Source organism: Chiroxiphia lanceolata, chromosome 13 (genome assembly GCF_009829145.1).
Source record: "Chiroxiphia lanceolata isolate bChiLan1 chromosome 13, bChiLan1.pri, whole genome shotgun sequence".
In the NCBI taxonomy this organism is placed as follows: Eukaryota; Metazoa; Chordata; class Aves; order Passeriformes; family Pipridae; genus Chiroxiphia; species Chiroxiphia lanceolata.
The window spans coordinates 4708291-4730203 of NC_045649.1; the positions used below are offsets into that span (position 1 = coordinate 4708291).

General features: G+C 41.2%; 1 protein-coding gene across 1 annotated transcript in view; it reads right to left on the minus strand.

Moving 5' to 3' along the window:
- Positions 1-21913, minus strand: part of PKD1L2 (polycystin 1 like 2) — a 47338-nt gene that overhangs the window by 14127 nt on the left and 11298 nt on the right. The window contains 26 exon segments of the mRNA XM_032701527.1: positions 410-556; positions 883-1061; positions 1277-1378; positions 1600-1830; positions 2258-2451; positions 2744-2969; positions 3387-3521; positions 4409-4535; positions 5369-5493; positions 6126-6172; positions 6454-6655; positions 8037-8162; positions 8997-9191; positions 9667-9812; positions 10022-10222; positions 10712-10853; positions 11125-11245; positions 11819-12026; positions 12608-12725; positions 13804-13853; positions 14539-14637; positions 15694-16098; positions 16760-16989; positions 18440-18587; positions 19011-19121; positions 19901-20086. Coding sequence (XP_032557418.1) covers positions 410-556; positions 883-1061; positions 1277-1378; positions 1600-1830; positions 2258-2451; positions 2744-2969; positions 3387-3521; positions 4409-4535; positions 5369-5493; positions 6126-6172; positions 6454-6655; positions 8037-8162; positions 8997-9191; positions 9667-9812; positions 10022-10222; positions 10712-10853; positions 11125-11245; positions 11819-12026; positions 12608-12725; positions 13804-13853; positions 14539-14637; positions 15694-16098; positions 16760-16989; positions 18440-18587; positions 19011-19121; positions 19901-20086 — 4201 coding nt within the window.

Consider the following 21913-nt stretch of genomic DNA (forward strand, 5'->3'; position numbering starts at 1 on the left):
ATCATGCTTGCAGGTACTGTCAGAAGGAATAATGACGCTGAGAAATTACCAAATATTGTGGTTTGATTTGCATGGAGTGGTCATAGGTACTTGTGTCCTTTCTTTTTGGCCACACCATGGAGGGAAAGTGAATCATGAGCAGTTTCTATTTAAATTGTTAAGGAAATTACACATAAGGGAAGATGCTTGGGTTTCTGTAGGTCTTGTCAGGCTATCCTTCTTTAACACCAATATTTCCAGTGTGGCATTACTGTATCCTTCCTCTTTTCCTTGTTCAGAGCCCTTTCAGAGCACTGGAAAGACATTCCTTGTTTTCATTTTTGTCTAGGGGTTTGGTCTTTCTTTTTCATGCTTGCTCTTCTAGATTGGTTGCTATCAAGATTAAAAACGTCCATAAAATAGAAGGTACCTGAACTGCTTCATGTCCTGTTCTGTAGCTACTGGGAACACTTTATCTAGGACACATTCTCCAATATCAATGGCTAGCCAGGAGTTACAGAGGAAGTACCATTTCTGATCCCATGCCAGATCATGGACTAACACTCGATTCACATACCTGTTGGAAAAACATACAGGGCACAATCACATGTGAAATTCAGAACTGGACAGCACTTATGGAGGACAAACTCTGGCCTTTGGCTTCTTAGGATGTGTCTAAACTGTAAGGCACAGAACACATCCCATCCTATACTGGACATGGGATATGGGAAGCACTCCTGGTCCTGCAGTTTAGATTATGATTTGACCTATTCACTGGCAAAAATGAGAAACTAACACTTCTTTTCTATCTAGAACTTTAGGAAGGTTAATTCTCAAGTGCTAGAAAAGGAAGACTGTTATTATTATAAAGAAAAATTTGTGGATCTTCAGATCTCCACTTACCAGGATGGGCTGTCCCCTGAGTTATCATGCCACAATCTAATACTCTGCAGTTCCCCAAGAGGGAAGAAGGTACAGAGAAGGAAAACATCCACTCCTCCACGTTCAAACACAGGTGTATCAGGATCAGTTAGATGGTGGGGCTCACTCTCTCCTTCCATTCCATAGAGGGTGAGAGTCACCTGGAAAATAAGATGGCGCAATGAAGACTTGCACATCCCAGTCCTACGTATGATTATTCCTCTGGAGTACTCCTCCAGCTTCCATTAAAGCTACGGACTTTCTGGCTTAGATGGTGCATTTGAGCTGTCCTGTTTAACAGCCTCAGGCACTCCATTGTTCATCCAGTTCCCTAAATGGGTGCCCAAACTATTTCCCCACACAGTGCCACGAATACCTTGGAGGTTGTGGCTGCGCCACGGCGGTGTCCTGTGAAAACTGTCACCAGGTACCGATACTGAGCAAAGGGGTCATTGTCTTCCAGGACTGTGATTTTCACCTGCAGAATGAGACAACACAAGCAGTGTGTCAGCTGGTCTGGATGTGTGCATTCCTGAAAGCTGTGAGCAGGAATTTGTCATCCTGTGAACAACGTTTACATACCAGTAAACAGAGTTACAGGGAAGGGAATGGAATAAGTTAAAGACTTCCTATTAACACAGCCTTGGCATGGTGGGAATTGGCCTAAATACATTCAGTCCTTATTAGCTGAAGACTTACTTTGGCATCATCCTGAATGTCTTTCCTTCGAGCCCAAATAACTACGAGCACATATATCAGAAAGATGCATCCTACAGTTGTCACCACCACAGGATTGTCCACAAATGTAGCAAATAGCTGTGCAGTTTTGCTGACATCTATGGCATTGGGGATGACAAGGAAGGAGCTCCCAAAGAAAGTCAGATGATTGCACAGGCACTGTGTGCTTCTAGGGTTTGTTTTTGGTCCTACCTGAAACCCACAAAAAAAAAAAAGTCCTGATAAAACATTTGGCTTTAAAGTATTAGATGACTTAGCAAGCAAGTGAAAAGACAGTGCTGAGATTGGTGAGTTAGTGCAGAGAACTGCTGTACACAAAAGAATAGTTCAAATTCCAATAAGGAACATTAATATGTAGCCAGTAACAGGAATCATAACATAATATGGCCTTGTCAAAATTTTTCATTTCTTCTTGGAAGTTCATCCCAAGAAATAGAAATGGAAATGTCATTTGAAGCTTAGTTCAATATGACTAAACTTCTTCAGTTTATTAAAACATCTCAGAATGATCTTGTTTTAAGGTGTGAGTTCAGTGCTATCATTTTACTACAAGGTGGTGCTTATAAGGGCTGGCTTTGAAGTGTGTAACAGAAACACTGTTTTGTTTTGCTCGACTTACATGACATCCATAGCTGTTCCAGCTCCCCTGGCGCTCATCCCAAAATACACAGCGGGATGCAAAGCAAGTGACACCTATGGTTAGCCCAGCATAGACTTTGGAATCCATTCCCATATCTTGCAAAACCATGAAATAGTAGGTTCCTTCTCCAAAAATGAGTTCTTCCGGGCTGAGAACCCAGGTGTTTGTCTCACCTTGAAGACAAACATTTTCATTTTAATGCCTGGAGAAATGCTAATTCAGAAGTATGCAGCTGTATTGCATATAATAAATAAACCAAAGAGACAGGTATGAAATAATTCTTAGCAACTCATTGTTCAAAGCAGCCCATTCTTTGCTCCTGTTGGTGAACACTGTACACCGGAGGCTGGAACCCCGAACCACGACAGACTGAAACTCCTGTGAGAGGTTTCTTTCCAGCTGGACATCTGAACTCATGGGCAAGGCTCACTCTGCAAGTTCATGGGTCACTAAACATTATCTTACCTCCAGCAGCTTTCTTAGAGAATAGATGTTTTTTCATATCATAATTAGTCTCATTTGGGCGATAACCGTACCCCAAGTGGAGTATTAGTGGAATGTCGTGTTCAGATTCCAAGTGGATCACTATAGATGTGTTTTCTGAGGTAACATTGACTTGGAAAGTGCTATAATTGCCCAGATTCAACAGAATCTTATCTTCCTGAGTTGATGAAAGCCTTGGTAACATGATCTGTTTTTAAATAGAAAGACAGAGGTTTAAATACAGCAAAGCACTTTGCCCCTAGCATGCAGCCACATGCTAGATTATCTTTGTTCATAACATCAGAAAAGCAGGGCCAGCAAAAATATCAGCTTCAAAGTAATTTTCTTGCTAATGTCAGCTAACCTCTGAAAACATTCATTCTCACATCCATTTAAATGAAGGATAAGATACCTCATTTTTAAGAAAAGACAGAAATATTTGTTATTTCATTCATCACATCACACAAATTCCCTCATCACAAATGCAGACAACATCATCCCATTATAATCAACACTGCAGCATTTGTGTTCACCCCACAGAAGATGATAACACAAATGACAGTTCATGAATGGAGAAAGGAAAAAATGGGAAAAGAGGGAGAGGGATAGAAAATAGTGGATTTACTTCAATGTTCTCTTTGAGGTTGCTGACTGGTATGATCAAGCCATCCAGACCAGTAAGACTTAGACCCCCCACTGTTCCACTGATGTCAAAACTGGTGTCACTGGAGAAAAAGGGGTTCACTGCAAAGCTCACCATCTGTCAGCAAAACATTAACAATCAGACAACTGAGATATTGTCAATATTTCATTATATTCCTACGCTAAATTGCTGAAGAGTAAAAGGTTGAGCTCAGACCCAAACAGAACTGAACTTTCAAGATTTGTCTGCATTCAGATCTAAATAAGAATCTACCTTATCCCTAAGGTAGGTCAACACAAACCTTCAAAATTATTTTGATTCTGAAAAGTGATATGTACAACAATCTTTACTGTTTCCATACTCTGTAACCCTTTTTTAGCAGAGTTGGAAAAGATGCAATGAAAAAAAATTATTGCAGGTATTATGGGGCTCTCTTCAGAGGGTCAAATCAAGCAGAGAGGCCTTTAGAAAATTTATTATAAAAATATGACAATTACATACTGTCTATTGTTCTGAGGGAAAAACCCACCATGTCCTAATTCAGATTAGGGGATGTGTTATTACAGGACATTTGTCTCCTGCAGGATCTGAGTGCCTCATGTATTTCTAGCTGGGATGAAGGAGGGCTGCTGCAGTTTAGTTTGAATGTGACACGGCCTCTGAGCTGTTGCATCCTCCTCAGAGCATAAGGTGTAAACAAACAGCAAATAGATTTATAAGTATTGATTCATTCCATTGCCTTCTCTGGCTGTGTAAGTGTATGTGAGGGGATGGTGGGATGGGGAAGTTCAGCTTTCAGTCCTCCTTAGCTTGCTGAAACAACCTCATGCAATTAAGATAAATGAAGACTTCTTCGACCAAAAATATTTCAAATTATTGTCATGACAGGAGGGATGACTTGTGTGTTCATGTGTTCATTGTAAAAGGAGAAAAGATTCTAAAACCATTATACTGGGAGTGTAAGTTGAATATCAGACTGAGTCAGATAAAAGCTGTTTACTTGCCCTTATATCCACTGTTTCATCATCAAGTCCTGAAACACTGAGAGAGGAAGCAGGTGGGAGAGTAAAGCTGGCAGAGCTGGAATTGGAGATGTTAATGGATGTGCCATCCATGTTTTCTGTTTGTAATCTGTCCAGTTAGGGTTGGACACAACAAAGCAGAATAAAACAGAAATAAGAAAAGAAATAGAAAATAAAGGGGGAAGAAAAACCACACCAAAAAAAGACCAAACATTAATAACATGGACTTCATAACTAGAGAAAAAGCTTTCTCTTTTCACAAGTATGTTGTAGTTGCAAAACTATTTCTAACTCTGCCAGTAAATACTTTGTATAATAATCTGTCCCTGATGTAGTACTGCACATAACACTGCCATGGAATCATCCAAAAAGGGGTGGAATTGGCATATCTGGAGAGGAAGTTTTGCCCAAGGTGTGCTTCTGTGAAAGACATACGTGGTTTCTGTGTGAACGTGCTCTTGGTTTGAATGCACAGTGAGGTGGATGAAAACCAAGCTCTTGGGGAAAAATTTAGGAATGATTATCAGGAATGGAGAATGCTGTCAGGCTCCTCAGGATTACATTTGCTTCTGCCAAGCTGGTTACAGTTCTATATAACATGTCATTATTGGCAACTTGGAAAAGAAAAGAAACCCTTAACTGGCATGACATGAGTTTTCTACATCACTTCAAAGTTAGGTGACTACTGCCTCTCCCAGGAAATAGTAGTAAATTCTCTGCTGCTTAAAGAAGACACAGCATGAGAAATTCTAAGGTGATGTTACTGGAACCCAAGCTGTTCTCACTATCAGGTAGTAATGAAGCCTCATTGCACTGTTGAAGTTGTCATTGTGCTACAATATTTAGTTGGGTGGTTCCATTTAAGCACAATGGTGGAATTAATATTTGGAGCAAATTTGATTAACTCTCAGGAGCTTTGTTGGGAGACACTGCAGCTGTTACCTGTGCGTGTACATTGTGGCAGAAGGAGTGGTGAGCACTGTAGGTTCATCATCTGGAGCTTTCCCAAACAGGAGGGCACTCTGGAGATTTTCCACTGTACTCAGGAGCTGGTGTGACACCGAAATCTGGGAAAGGATTAGAGGAGGAAACTTGCAACAAAGGTACTCGGAATCATCAAGCTGCACATCATTTGTCTTTGCTTCCTTTAAATTTCAGTGTCTTCCAAAGCTGACAGACTTGATGATGTGCTTCTTAATCTCAGAAAAAGTTATTCTATCAGCAATTCAGTTTCTCAGTTGAAACACTGCAGACAGCAAATAAATGCCTTACAGATTTTACTTTTTTATTTTATTATTTATAACTTCTACACATTGACGTTTGAAGCATTACAAACATGACATCAATCAATATATTCATGCACTTCTGTGCATTAATGCTCTTTAGCTGCACATTTTAGTGTTTAGGTACTTGGAAAAGCAAGATCTAATTACACATCAATTGTGTGTTAGTAGTGTGTTATCTTGGGGGAGCTTGACCAGTTTATAACCTTTTCTCTAGGTTAGATTTATTTCATGCCCTATTCCCGTGCAGTGATGAAATTACAGTATGTTCAGCCCAGGAAGCACTCAGATCAATTCACATCTAGATAGGAAAGGGTAGGACAAAATAAACATGTTGCATCAGAGTGGGCTTTCTGGAAAAGTGAAAGCAGGACCCAGAGTTGATTCCAGTGGTGGCAAGCACGAATATTGAATACCTGTGGCTTCCTTGAGTTAAGGGGCAAAAGGAGGGGATAGAACCAAACTGAAAAAAAATCTTCATGTGCTTGTCATCCATTAGAGGTCATACACTGATGCTCCAGTGCCCTGTCCTGTCCAGCTTTAAATGTAACAAATTTTAAGAGGTTTCTATCCCCTTCATTAGCAAACATTCAGTGTAACAGGTCTAACTGGGGAGATGTTTTTTCTCATATTCAACTCCATCATGGTGTCTCAATGAACCCTTCCCAGTGCCAATTTAAAAACATAAGAGGCAGCAGAGCTCCTCTCAAAAGCAAACATGTTCACACACAGTCCAGTACAAACTGGGCCAAACCAAAATTACCTGTTCTGCCTCTGGCACTGAAGAGTTTGCAGCTCTGATTTCTGCAGAAGCTTTAAGGACGCTGCTGACTGCATTAAATAGATGGTTGGCTGCTTCCTTTAGGTTCTGATCATCTCTGCTGTCCTCTGGGTTTACAGTGAGCAAGGAAGCACTGACATCTTTCAGAGTGTTGCTGGCTTCCACCTTCATGAAAAACACAGGGAGCAGTTTAGATGTGCTGGTACCACAACTGACAGGGAAGACACTTCTGTCATTTACTGAATATTGCAACAGCAGTAATCTCATGGCACTATTATTGGCTAAGGCTGTTTTTACTATAATTATTTGTGCTGGGGTAATACCTCAGATGCTAATAAAGATGATATACTAGATGCTATACTGAAATGAAATACAGACTTGAGAAATGCAGCCTGTTTCTACAGATTTCATCTGTAAAAAAAAAAAAATCTGAAGGAAGCTTGTCTGTCAAACACTGGGGAAGGATAGTGCTAGGATGTACAGTAATGTAGTAAATTAGGTTATATTTTTGGGTGGTCTGTCTAAAAAATACCAGTATATTGCCAAGCACATCCATGTTTCAATCTTAGTTCCCACAAACCCTATTGAGTTGCCAGCAAGTGATACCCTTGGCTTTGTGCCAAGTGCAAAAGCAGAATGAGTTGTACAATTTTTATTTTGTGCCTGAATGCAACCAGTGGTTGCTTTGTGAGTGTGAAAGCCCTGGCCAGCTTTTAGGCCAGGATGGTGAGGGAGCCAGGCAAGTTCACTGCAAGCTTGGACACATCCATTCCCACAGCCTGCAAACTCCAAGCAGCCTCACTGCAGGGTGAGGGCTGAACCTGAGCTATGCTCTTGTCTTGCCAAAGTCAACCACATACTGCTGAAATGCTCCCAAGCCGTTGCCTGGCTCCAACCCTACAATAGATCAGAAATCAGAATAGCTCTTTTTATTGCCTGCATGTTTGGGAAACTTCCCCAGTGACAGTTTGTTCTGTCTTCCCATGTGCTCACACCTTAAGCATAAATAGCATCATCTACTAATAATGTCATGTTGCCAGATAAGATTCAAGAGATACTTTTGTGAGACCCATCTGCACATTTGTGCCCAGTTGCTCTGGGTGCTGCCTTGTTCCTGCCTCACTGACAGCTTGCCTGTGTGCATTTTGGGCAGTGCCTGGATCAGGGACAAATGAATGTGGGAAATTCTAGAAAAACCCCTCCTGGACAGTTTTTCTTCAGGGTTCTAAAACTGCTTTACAAGATAAAGCATACATCCTAACATGTTTCTGACTAAAAGCTAATGTTTCTACCTAAAAATATATATGAGAAATGTAATGGTCATAGCCTGGATTGCAGAGGTTGCTGAGACAACATCTGAGAGTGGAATTTACTTACTCTAAACAGCACAATGTATCCCCCCCTGGTCAAAATAGACATGCTGGTAGAGTTGAAAATATGGGCAAGAACAGACAACTGTAAGGCACTGAATCTCCTCCAAGGTCAGTGGGATGCAGTAGAGCCTCCACTGTTAGTGTGAGGAGATGGAAGATGAATTGTGTCTTACCTGTGCCGAGACAGACAGCTCTTCACTCCTGTAAGTGATTTCTTTCAACACCTCTGACATCTTAAGAGCAGCCTGCATTGATGTCACATTAACAGCAGAGAGAGTTGTCAGCATCAGCCCTCGGAGCTTGGGATGAAAAGGGATAATTAGGCAAAGGAACAAGATACTAATTAGGACTGTGCAAGTAGTGCTCAATATTGACAGCCAGGCTTGCTGTAAATTATGAAGTAGAGTAAGACTCCACAACAAGGATCATTTGAACTGATATTAGGCCTAGTGACAAGATGCCACTTGCCTCAGTAATTGTGTAATCGTGAGTTTTATGTTACCTCCCAGCACAGAGAATTCATAAGCTTCACATCCATTAAGAGCACGGAGAGTTACTTGTGAGAATTTGTACTAATGTATGTGAATGACTGTGTAAATGCCACTTGCAGAGAAAGCAGAGCTGTGTGTGATTGATGTTATTCAAATAATGAATCATAATTGAAGGATACATTGCGTTTCTCTCGATCTTTTCATCTGAGGCACTCAAAGCACTGTACAAATATCAGCTTACAACTGAAATATCAACTCGTAGGTGAAATGGCCAAGAGAAAATTACCTGCCATCTAGTGCTTTTGGGGAAAATTGGATAGGGTATTTATCCCACAGGAGAGGCCATTTTAATGATATTGAAATTGTTTGTGGAAAATTGGGTTTAAGTTGACTACTTTAAATTAATGCAGTGACAATTGAGAATTAATTGTTTTACTGGTGGGTGGTAAGACAAATTATTTATGTAGGCAAATAGTGAAAATAGCTGAAAGCTGTGCCAAACACTGAGACAGATGCTAGAAACTTGAAACCTCCATTGATTTCAGGTGGTGATACGTGAGCTTTTTATAACTTAAGAATTGTCAAAGAATATGAAGAGTCCATTATGACATTGTACTGCAAGAAAACAAGTGTCTGGCTGACCTCTTTTCGTGTATTTGTCTGCAAAGACATGTTAAAGCTTTCCTCTTGGGTCTGCTGGTTGAGGACAGATGTCACTGATTTGTACAGCTGGAAAAGGCTCATGCTGCTGTTCCCATCTTTTAGGATGGTGTTTGCCTTCTCAGAGACCATGCCCTGCAGGGTCAGGTTCCCATCCATCCCATCGGCAGGTCCAACCTGATGAAGAAATCAGATATGCTCTCAACATTGCCAACACTGTTATAATTACCTTTGAACAGCTTCCACGATCATCTTGGTGACAGCCTAGCTACAGTGGGACATAAAACCTCATGTTCCCAGTTTTAAATGTTTTATTTTTAATGGCCTGATAAGGATTTTCTTACTGGGGCACTGGGGAAGAAGCAGGAGTTTTTTGGGGCCTACAGAGTAACTCCAGACTCACTAAATACATCTTATGCTGCCCAATGTCCAAACAGATCATCTTTTAAACTTCTGTCCTAGAAAAAGGACAGTGGAAGATACTTCTGACTGCCTTGAGCACACAGAGAATAGTCTTTGTTAGATAGGAAAATGGTGATTATGGCACATTCAGAAGGAAGTGATATGTCAAAAATAGGAACAAGCTCCAAAAGTGAATCATGGGTTAGGTATCATCTTGAGAGTTCTTGAAAAAAGTAATTCCACTGTGTACCTTCACTGAAGCATTTGTTTGAACTGTATCACCAAAGCTGTTGCTAACAGTGATTGTCACATGTACAATAAAATTATTTTCCTCTTCTCCAAGTGGAAGATAGACTGGGAAGAGTTCAGGATCCGGGCTGCAGTCCAGGAGAGAATCTGAAAGAGGAAAGAGGGGGTGACCAGATACCAGCCAGAGACCTCCTGCTCTCTGCAAACAGGGGACTCCCGGCTTGCTCTGGGCAGGCCTGGCTGAGTCGAGATCAGTGTCCCCACAGAGAGGGCAGGTGACACCTTTGCTTTTGCTGGTGAAGCCGCAGTGCTTGCTGGAACTGTGCAGGAGCCAAACAGTTCACCTGGGGACTTACTTGGTTTCAGGTAGAAGCAGTACGTGAGCTGCCTGTTGGGACTGGGTTGGGATGAACCCACCGAGCCGGGAGCGCTGCAGGAGACCCTGAAGGTGGTGAGCACGGATCCCTGCTCGGGAGACACGGCACAGGAGGGGATGCCGGGTGGGGACACGGTGCTGACAAGGTACATCCCCTCCCCGTAGCGGCGCTGAGTCACTGCTGGGAGTGGAGGGAGCAGAACGTCAGCAATGATCGTGCCCAGCAGCACCGGGCACTCACTGTGCCTACTTAACAACGCTGCTGCTCCTCCAGGCACCACAAACAGCAGGCTGGGCCTAATTAGAAATGAAATCCTGCTACTGAACAAAGCATAAGAGGAAAAGAACTATTAAAAATATGGTAATGCTTGCATTATAAAGCAAAGCTGTGTAATTTGATCATAGCTTCATTTTGGATGAGCCTTAAGAAAGTTATTGACAGCTTACAGTAAGATAACTGATTCTGTCCTGCTGTGCAACAGCCCAGAAAAAACTCATCTCTGCATTATTTTAAATAACCCACATACAAAGTAACAGCTTTCAACCTGTGGACTAATTTCCCTTCATGTTTGTCAGCGAGACTATGTGTGTGTAACGTCAGTGTGATGTCATGATGGCAGAGATTATCTCAAAGGAGTCTGAAAAGCCCTAAAACCCTGCTTGTCCCTACCTGTTACTTTAATCTGAAAAGCTTCTCCCTGTGTCTGCAAGAAGGAGCTGTTCATTCTCAACACGGATGTGTTACTTTGAAGCAAATTCAAAGAGTTCTGCCGGAAACCAGTCAGGCCACAGGCCAGAGGGAGGGTTGTAGACTGGAAAAATCAGACAGAGAAGAAAACATGGCAGTTTTCTGGACAGCAAAAAGGCCCTTTGCTCTGCTTTCTGTTGTGATTTATCAGGACCAGGGTGGCAGTTTGGTGCCCTTCATTATAACCCTTCCAAATCAGGCACCCCCTTGTCTCAATCTTCACTCGTGTTTTCACAGCCTCCACTTGACAAAGTGTCCCTCTGTGGCTTTCCCTCAGGGTGGACATTTATCTTTGTGTGTATTTGCAGTATTTCTGACAAATCTGGTGCTCTCACCTTGGTTTGGGATGTGTTATCCAAATACCAGTTATAATGTAAGGCCTGGGAGTCCGTCTGTCCAGAGACACTCAAAACAACTTCATTGCTAATATTCACTGGTTTGCAGTTTGCCTCACACCTGTAAGGAAGTAAGAGGGGAGTTACAAGTAGTAACTGTATGAGATGTCTAGTAGAAACTTCAGACATATGGCATTTATGCCCATTGTTTCAATGAGATTTGCATATGGAAATCTCCAACATTGAAAGGATGTAGGGGGCTCAAAGTGTTTTGGGAAGAATATTATTCACTTAATAAAAGGATTATGTTCAGAAATGTGGACTGGAAAACAGCAAGACAGTTTTTTTACAGCTGTAGATGGATTTACAACAATAAGTTTTCTTTACTCTAAGGGCAGTGAGGCCCTGGCACAGGTTGCCCAGAGAAGCTGTGGCTGCCCCATCCATGGATGTGTTCAAGGCCAGGTTGGATGGAGCTCTGAGCATCCTGCTCTAGTGGAAGGTGTCCCTGCCCATGCCAGAGAGGTGGAACAAGATGATCTTTAAAGTCCCTTCCAACCCAAACCATTCTGTGATTCTATGACTCTAAAAGTACATTATCACTTTATTATCACTATTATTGGTAACTGTGGCCTTGCACTATATTTGTGCAGTAATAACATTAACCAGTGAATACTGGGGTTTAAAAACAGACCTGATTTCCAGTTGCAGTTCTTGTTTTGCAGTCACATAGAGACACTGCTCGTCCTGCCTCTCTTCACTGCCATGGTTTTGGACTTTAATCCTGACAGTCACTGCCGATTTTGGAGGAGGAAGGCAGGAAGGTGGGATTTGCACCTCAGATTGGTTGGTTAGGATTATCTGTTGCAGCACACATTCATTCCATGCAGGCCAGCAAGCTCCTGAACAAACATTTCCTTTATGATTAGAATAGTACCTTATAAAGGACTTTCCTACTATAGGTTTTAAAGAGCTTGATAGAACAAGAAAAGTTTCCTGAACCCAATTTATAGAGTTGGTAATCTGGGTTCAGAGTATAGGTTGACTTCTTCAAAGTAATGTATGAGGTCAAGGATAATTACGGGGACAGAACACAGATGTCCTAATCCAATTTTCAGCCAGAAATGTTTTTGCATCATGTTTAATACTAATTATTGCTGTTTTATTGAGATACATGTAGCTTGCAAATGCCTAACCATGTCAGTCACTTGGGTCTAATCCTTGACTAGGAGGGTGAAAGCTTAGAAAAGGCAGACCCTGAAACCTCTGGAAGAAGGCAAAGCTGAGTATTATGCCATGACCAGTTTGGTGTTAACACCAGGGTAAGGTACAAGGACATTCTTCATGTACAGTGAGTGGCAAACTTTAAAGCCAGAAACCAAACCATCCTTTAGTCAGATTTTCACCACTTGATCTGACACGACAGTGAGTTTGTTACTCATCAAATAGAAGTTGGTGAAAAAAGTTCAGGAAAGTCACATACCACAGGACCAGAGAAAACTGGAGTTACTGTTGTTGTCTGGCCAGCCAAGTGTAACAGCTGTGAAAGGATCCACGTGGTGACTTGGTTTAACATAGATTCTGGGTTCTCTTTTGTGATCCTAAATAATAATAAATGTATCAGTTAGGACAGGAGTGTGTATAAACACACACAAATCTTTACAGTGAAAAAGATCCCCAAATGACTGGATGAAGATCTGTGGTTTAAATGATCTTTCCCTGATCAGAGGTAGTTTGGAAGTAGAAGCTGTGGGAACAGAAGCAGATGACACAGACAAATCGTGTGCTAAAATTCTCCTGAATGCAGAAGTGGCTTGGGAATGCAGGTCCCAGAAAACTAATTCCTACTAATTCTTGACATCTGGAGCAAGACTTCTAACCCTTGGACAACCACTTGTTTTCTAGTGCACCTTCTAGTACCTCCCTCTTTTATCTGAACTGGATACATTACAGCTATAGATAAAGAGAAGAGAGAGGTAGCTGAGTTTGTCTTTCTGGGCAACAAATGGTAATAAACTTGGTTTAGAATTAGATTTATATTCCTCTGATGCAATATATTCCTACAGGCAATCTGTAAAGCATGGTGCCTTCTTGTGAAGCATCATATCTCCTGTAGCAGATGTCTGTCTGCCAGTGTTACAGTTACAAACTAGACCTCTAAGATGATAAAATATTCTATCTGGCATTTTTATTCTTTCAATTTGGACAGCTGCTAGCAATTGATGTATCCTTAACTTCTTAGTTTGCCATAAACTGGATTTTTTTTCATTGCAAAGTAATTTATACATTTCAATACAGAAGTGGAAAACACTTGGAAACAATACAAAAATATATTAAATTCTGCTTGAAGGATCACGCTTCAGGGAGAGGTTTGCAGTATCCAAGTAGATTAATTAAAAATTAATCTAAACAAATTTCAGCTTCCAAAACTGAAATGCTGGGAAAAGTTCATTTTCTCTAATATTTTTTTATGAATTTTAGATTGAATGCCTGCAAACACATTTGCCTCCAAGACTTTTGGCGTAGGTTTTGTGTTAAACCATTTGGGGCACAGAACACCTGGTCCCTAATCTACTAAGACATGAATACTTCTCTCCAATATCTTATGCAGCACTTTCAATGGTAAGAAAAATTTATATGTATTTCAATTTTAAAGAAAGATCCTTGAATAATACTTACATTTGCCTTTTGGACATTTGTTTTGTAGCTGCCTTCTTCCTTAGCAGAATCTGTTTAATGCCAAAAAGAGTAGGATATTTTAGTGCTACCTGTAAAGCTTTCAGACATCCTCAGTGAATATGACTTGAATCCACAGGGTTTGACTGCTGACAGTGTGACAGGTCTGCAAGAATCAGACTCTAGAGCAGTCAAGTTAAATAGGTAAAAGTGTAACAACAAGCTCATCACAGACTGTAAAGAAGATGATCCTGATTCTTCAAACATAACGGTGTAAATCAAAATATATTCACAGAAGGTGATGTACAAAGAAAAATTGGGGGGAAGCACTGGGAAAGTTTCAATACAATTAGAACTAAGGTTACTTTATTCCTGGTATAATCTGATTTGGTAAATGTAAGGATGAGCCATCTAGAAGCATTTACTGACAGCAATTTTGAGACTGCTGTGATGCAAATATTTTCTGGTTTCAAAGCTGTGTCCTGAGCCATAAACTCCACTAATTATTTCTAGGACAAACAGCAAATGAGTAATGTGTAGCATATACAGGGTGATGCTAATTTATGACTACTTCAAAGTCAGGGAATCTGCCTTCATCAGGAAGAAGCCTCCACAGAAGTTTTCAGCACTGCTGCTGGAAGGAAAGCAATTACTAGATGCAAACCATAAATATTCCATTAAGGGCTGTGATTGCAAAAAGTGTGGTCAAAACCAGCACTGTCAGATTAATGCCATTACCTTTTTTATGGGAAGTGTTTGCCAACACAGTGATGAATCCAAGATCCAGACTCATGTTTGAGAAGGCATTCTTGGCCACCACTTTCACTAGGAAAATACCTAGAGAAGACAAATGGCCAGTTAAGAGTAGCACTGGGACCAGTCTATCAGGTTTGGGGAATAACATCCAATTTGTATAGAAAATCCTATTCTTTTCTGTTTTCAGGGGGTTTTCTGATAGGTGTCCTCTACTGGAAGGTTTTTCAAGGAATATTCTCCTTAATCTCAACTTCTGATAAGCCATCTGCCTTTGTCCTAGCCCTTACCATGCTGTTCTTTGCCAGCTGTTTTTATTATCACACAGTAAACTAGAGGTGTAAAAATATTGAAGTCCAAATGAGTTCAGGCATCTTGAGAGAGCAGCTGTCTCGTTTGAAAATTTCTGCCTCAAAGAATGGGATGTTCAGATGGATACAGGAAGACCTAATAAAACTTCTAATATTGAATAATTTTAAAACATCAAATGAAATTATAATTAGCTTCTACTGTTCCAACCTTGGCATGGGATTGGAATAGTTCACTGGAGGACGGAATTTTTTTATCTTCTGCCACTGAATTAACTCCTAAGTACAAACTCCTTAATTTCACATTTTAAAGGCCTTGATTACTTAGTAATGGAAAGAAAATATTACTTAAAAGCTTATTCATAATTGAGTCCAACAAAAACTACGAGTTAGAAATGGGCACACAGAAAAGCTCCCCTTTTCTTTGACATCTCTACTGAGAACTCCTCAGATTGTTAATTACTTCAGTGTAAAATGCAGAGGAGTCTAAGCTTGAAATGTTATACATATGAACAAACAGGAAGAAAACACTTTGTGATTAAGAAAATGTCCTCATTTGTACTTGAATCAGACTGTGTCATAAAAAAATATACCCTATATCTTTTTACTGTGCCTTTTCCATTGCAAGGCTTGGGTGAAGCCTTTTAGCTCCCTTACAAGTCACTACGACCGTGCTGCTCGCACTGCTCTGCACATCAAGTTTAGCAGTCGGAAAAGCCACCAAATTCAGCTGTACTTTTTTGTCCCCTCCATCCCAGGATGCTGTGAGCCTTTCTGTGAGCTCTGCTCAGCTGTGAGTGTTTGGGAAGCACAGGAGGTGTCAGTGCTGTACCTTCCGAGTGCACGGGAACCACGTATGTCCGAGGTTCCCCACGAGGACCATCCTCCGTGTGAGAGTGACTTCCCTTCGATCCCGTCACCTCAAACGTCACCTCAGCTGGGGCACCACGAGACACAGAGACATTCACCTCCAAATTCTCCCCCAGCTGCAGAGTGTGGGAAGCCAATGCAGCCTGAAGCCCAGATATTGGCTCAACTAAGTGAACAGCAAAAGTCTCAGAGATCTCTGACGCCATCGTGTTGCTGGATGCTCGGATTTCCAGCTGATGTATCCCTGGGCCTAGCAGCTCTTGAGAGGCACTGTCCAGTGTCAGGTTATGAGGGGCAATTCCTTCCTTTGCACTGGATTCAGCCAGGGTTATGTTATCTGCTGACATAATGTAGGTCACTCCGTTGCCTGCAAAAACACACACCGAAATTTCTCACAGCTTGTGTAATAGGCCAACCAATTCCAGCTGCTTTGTGCAGCACTCCAGTATTTATGCAGGAGTCACAAGAACTGCAGCAATGCAGTCTTTTTTAATAAAGTCACTTTAGGTGACTTTATGGAAGTCTATCATGTGTTTCCTGCTGGTACTATTTGGGCAGCCAAGAGAATTCATACACTACTGAATTTTATTTTTTCAGCATAAATGTGGCTTCCAGAAACTTGAAGTGAGAAAGAAATGTACAGCAGCAAATGTGCCCAGCTCAGCATGGAATCCTCTTACCCTCAGTCAGAGAAGCATTTCTGTGAATTTCTAACTTCAAATACAGGAACATTCTGACTGGCATCCTGTGGATTTATATGACTAAAGTTAGAGTTCATGCTCTGACAGAGCTCATGCTCTGTCAGCTTTGTGAATAGGAAAAAGTCATTCATACTTATGTTTTAGGTGGTGAAACACCTCTGAGAAAGAAGCCCTCCAATGCAGCTAAGAGCATTCAGCTGCAGGAATGAGAGGGAAAGCATTCTCTAAAAAGAAGGATTGCTTTGCATAATGGAAACCTTGCTTCTGTCCCGTGGGTGGCATAATATTTATCCTGCCCTTGAAATTATGCAGAGAAATTACCCTCACCTCCATTGAGTTCCACCTGAATCCACAACACCTCCCCATACAGTGCTCGGCAGTGAGAGCTGTTCCCAGTTTCATACTGGCTGTAGCACCCAGTAATGCTCAGTTGATCCATCTTATCTTGGACAGTCACCTGCCTCTGTGCCATCACGTGCCATTCACTGGTGGTGCATTCCACAAAAACAGTGAACTCTCCAGGAGAGGAGTATCTGTGTGTGATGTTGCTGACCAGCCTGGAACAGTAAGAGAACAGCTGCTTGTTGTGGAAGCCTGTCCTGAGAAGTCCTTCACCCTACATGGTAACACTGGTATCATTCCCAAATTTCTGACCTGACTCAGCAATCCTGCAATCACTGTAGTCCCTTGTTTATTTGAATAGAATTCGTGGGGTTGAAGATTGTCCCCTTTTTACATCTATGGTGTTATTAGGGCTGTATATCAGGGTGGTCATCCCCAAAGCACATCTGTAAGGGTGGGTGCATTTTGCTGTCAAGTAGGGAGATGACAGGTTTTAGGTGCAGCTGCTTCTGTCCTTGCCTGTGCCAGCAAAAATGTCTGTTCACTCCTGGGTCTAGTGCAGCTCCAGTCAGGAGAGCAGTGGGAGCTGAATGGTTGTGGGGGTTGCTATTGTCACTAACACACACAGGGACATGGTGCAAAGAGCCTAAGGATATCCTTCCTGAATTACAAACACCAGGGGAGGCAAATCAGTAATATTCCCAAAACTCTTCTCTCCGAACTCCTTAGATTCTTACCATGGTATCACCCAGTAAATGCAAAGGTCAGGACATATCACCCCTGATAATGCATATTTTTCATTAGATATTTGAATGAAGAAACAGGTTTCACTCTAACTGGACTTCCAAAACATGCCAAAGACAAGATCAGACCCAAAAAGGCAATTCCTATGAGTGGGTATCAGACTGGACACAGAACACAGGTGAGTGTGTCTGTGAGCTATTTAGTAGGTGAAGTGCTTCCCATAAAACCAGCAAGCCTCTGCTTACAGCTGGCAAATATATTTTGCATAAAGGCTCGCTACTAAAGATTTTCTTTTCAAGTTCTTTACAGCTACAGGTCTGTGTCTGTAGCTCTGAAAGAAAGTTTACTGTATCTAGTACATTAATTCTTTTTGGTTTTCGTTCTTGTACTCTTTGTTTTCCTAGTTCACCCAAGTAGGATTCCATCAGTAGATAAATAAATTTCTAGAGCCCTTCTCTGTCTTTCCCAGCACTTGGACAGAATCTGATTTTTAAATCCAACAGAAAAATGTTTGATCTCTAAAAGATAGAATTTTTATGCAATTGAAAAAAAAATAAAAAGTCCAGAATGTCCTTGTTATATTTTAAATGTTATCAAAAAATACTCTTTAAAGTTAAGAAAATAACATTTGCATATTCCTTGGCAATTACTGATGTGTTTTCAGTAATTTTGAGCCTTAGGATCTGGAATAAATTCTCTTAGAACTAGGAAACACTTGTTATAATAAACAGAAGAAATATTGTGGTTGGCAGCTTGACATAAAATTTTGTAGCAATTTCAAAACAGGGTTCTGCAGATCCAAGTGTCTTGTAGTTATGGCCTATTATTAATCTACCTAATTTTTAACATATCATTTATGAGACTGGGAACAAGCAATGAAATGTGGTGTTTGTCTGATGCTACAGGAAGGATATATCTTACGTTGGAGGGTGGTAAGGATCGATAGTGTGACCATCTCCAGTGCTGATGGTACAGGACAGGTTGCCAGAGTATGGTGAGAGCAGCCAGTTCAGGCTGACCGTGATATTTTCAAAGACAAAACATGAATCTGTCACAACCAGCTGCAGACCTGTAAAACAGAATGACAGAACTCCATGCCAGTGTTTGCCTGCATTTCTTACATAATTTAATTCATTTTCATGCATTGAGAGCCAGCCTGCTCCAAAACAGGGTTGATGCTGCTGCTGATTTGTGTGTGTTGGTGGTGTGACAGGGAGCTGATTCTTTTCCACACCTACTGGTCAAGATTCCTGTTGGACATAATTTTATTCCAGTGTGTTTTATGTGTCTGGATTTCCAAGCTTTGTATTCTATCCAAACCCCTCAGTTAGGGCAGGGAATCTACATTTTCATGCTTATTTTCAGTGGTCACTGCTATTCCAGTTTCTTCCCTGAGGATGGAGCAGTGATTTTTAAGATAAATATCAGTGGTCACAGTGTTCCAGCACAGAGCAGGGCAGGCTTTTGGTGTTGCCAGCCCCTTCCCTCTTACCTTCCTTGCAGTGGTATTGAATAGACAAATAGCTTCCCCAAGCTGGACAAGGATCTCCAAAGAAAGTGCCATCTGCTGTCACCTGGCAGGCCTGGAGACCGTGACACTGGCCTGGAAAGAAGGAGAGCTTTATATCAACTGGTGGGTTTTGTCTTTGACTGTCACAACAGAGGAACAAAAAGCAGAGGAGAAGCAGGACCATGTTACTGAGTTCTAGACAAACTTCCACATCCCTTTGGCTGCAGTATGTTGCTTAATGCCTCGTATTTCTTAGCACCATTTTATTTTATTGGAATAAAGCTGAGTTAGAGCAGGTAAAAAAGCCCAAAGAATCCCCACAGGGACGGGTCACAGTCACTGTTTAGTCTGGGAAGCAGCAGAGCCCTTGGCCCCAGCGGGGTCAGTGCTCTACACATGGAAGGGAGCAGCAGGTCCCTCCTGCCCTCATGTTCCTGTGGGTGTCAACCCTCCTGGGTTGGAGTTGGGTTTGTCTGGATGTGTCCTCTCCCATCTTTGCCAACCCTGGCATCTCCCACTGAGTTTGTCAGGGAGTAATGTGCCCACACACTTTCTTCACACAGCGAGAGGAGTCAGGTGCACCCTTGTTCTCCATTTGCTCCTCCTCTCCTTCTCCGAATCTTTGCTCCTCATAAAGTCCCTCCTTTTGCTCCTCCTCCCCTTCTCAGAATCTTTGTTCCTCCCAAAGTCCCTCCTTTCCATCCAACCTCCTGTAGGAACCTCCTCCCTGTCAGTTCTCTGTGATCCCCTTCATTTTAGGAATAATCCACTTTCCCATTCACAAACTCCACTGAAATACAAGATAAAGTACTTCAGGGACCAGGAACTTTGGCACATACTCTCTATTTCTGACAAGCAATGCCATAAATTACCTGCTACTTCATCTTTGACACTGATCCAGCTGCAGCCTTCATCTGTATCCTCCTGGAGTGGAGTCTCAGACACACAGTAATGAGGAGTCTTCCGTCCATAGAAGCTCTCTCCAATTTGAATAACTTCTCCAGATCCACACTGCACAGTGGCATTGTAATTATCACATGCAATGCTCTGGCCAGATTCTAGTGGGAAAAAAAAATAATCTAACTTTTTGCATTTCTGAAAAATCCTGCTACAGTTCTACTGCATGTCCCCTTTTTTTGTTTCTCTTTCTTCCTTTTCCTCCCTTCTAAGCTAAACAATTAAGAAAATGAAAAAAAACCCCACTCAAATAATAAATATTTTTATTTTTTAAAAGTCAAAATTAATAGATTTATGTTTTAACTACCTTAAACAAAACATTGAGGACATTTTCAAAAAACAAAAATATTTCAATCTATAAAGTAAACTTTTTTGGGGGGAAAAGTCTTCACATTTGTTTGACTTGCAATACTGGAAGGTTTAAAGTTACTCTTTACTTCCGAAAGAGCCTTGTGGTGGGGTGTGATTTGCATAATCTTCAGGTAATTGCTGAGGAGAATAGTTTGCATATTAAGTATGGGACCTGATCCCATTTCTGCTACAGAGACACCTTTGTTCCTGTGTGATATTTGACTGACTTCATTCAGCAGGACTGCTCAGATGAGTAAGGTCATAGCTCTAAATGCATACACCCCATTCTTTGATTAATCTAGGACAGTTAATTATCTGTCAGAATTCTTAGTATCCTGTAGTAATCAGGATACTTAATACCCTGAAGAGGAGGATGTGAAAGACTGCTCCCATGTGGGAGTGTTGGAAAAGAATGTTTTTGTTTCAGCTGTCCCAGGTTTAAGTAAGTTGTCCTCCAGTTGCTGTTTGGATCATTCCCCTCAGGTCCCTCTATTAACTGTGCCAGTGTGTGCACACTGCAATAATTGTGTGCTATTGTTATTTAAAGGCTAAGGCTAAGCCTGGCTGTAACTATAGCAACATGATCAGTTTACAGATTAGAGCTCTCTAAATAAGCTTGAAAAATAACTTGCTGTTAAATTCTAGTCCAGACTATTATCTAGTGCATTTTTTGGTTCTTTACTTTATATAAAGATTTCCTGCAGTCTTTGCTGTCTCAGCAACTTTTACATGGAAAGGTGCACAAAACCTGATTTGCATTCCTATGTACAGACCCTGGTTCAATACACACATATTTACTACAATAAATTGCTAACCCACAGAGCACCAAATGGTAGAATTGAAATAATAAGAAACACAAATAATGCTCGGGTAGATGTGCAAAGAAAGGATGAAGACAGAACGCTGTCTGGTCAGTTGATTGTGCCCATATTCCTAGCTCAGATGATCAAGTAGACAAGTTCCCAGGCATCAGAGAGATTAAATTCAAATATTGGTACTATATGGAGCCACTATTCATTTCAGTGTCCGTGAGCACCAAGCTCCCAGTAGCCGTGTATGAAGCTGTGAAGTACCACTACATCCATTTTACAGAAAAACCGAGGCACTGTCAAGTTGTGGAAATTTCCAAACATTTATCACCCAGAGAAGCTAATGAAAATATTTCCCATTTCTTTGGGATATTGGATCTAATTCCTTGCATGCAAGGCTGGTAAAAGAAGACTCTTTTACTCATGTGTGAATGCACGTGGGCTGGAGATACTGAAAACAAGGCTATAATTGCCTCAACAATCTGCTTTCCTGGGTAGTGGAATGATGGATGTAGTGTAGGATATTGTTGCCCAATAATGCAAACTCTCTTTGAATTTAATGGGCTCTAAGTCAGATCCTATGGTAACAGATGATAGTTTCCTTGCAAGCAGACAGTTGTCTACCGTGGCTGTAATGGAAAAATAATTTTAGTCTGTTTTTGCAAGGAAAATAAGCTTAAGGGATTGTACTGTCTGCCAATTTCCTCTCCCCCAATCATTTTTAATGTTAGTCATCTTCAGCCAAATTTGATATAAACCTCTAAACAC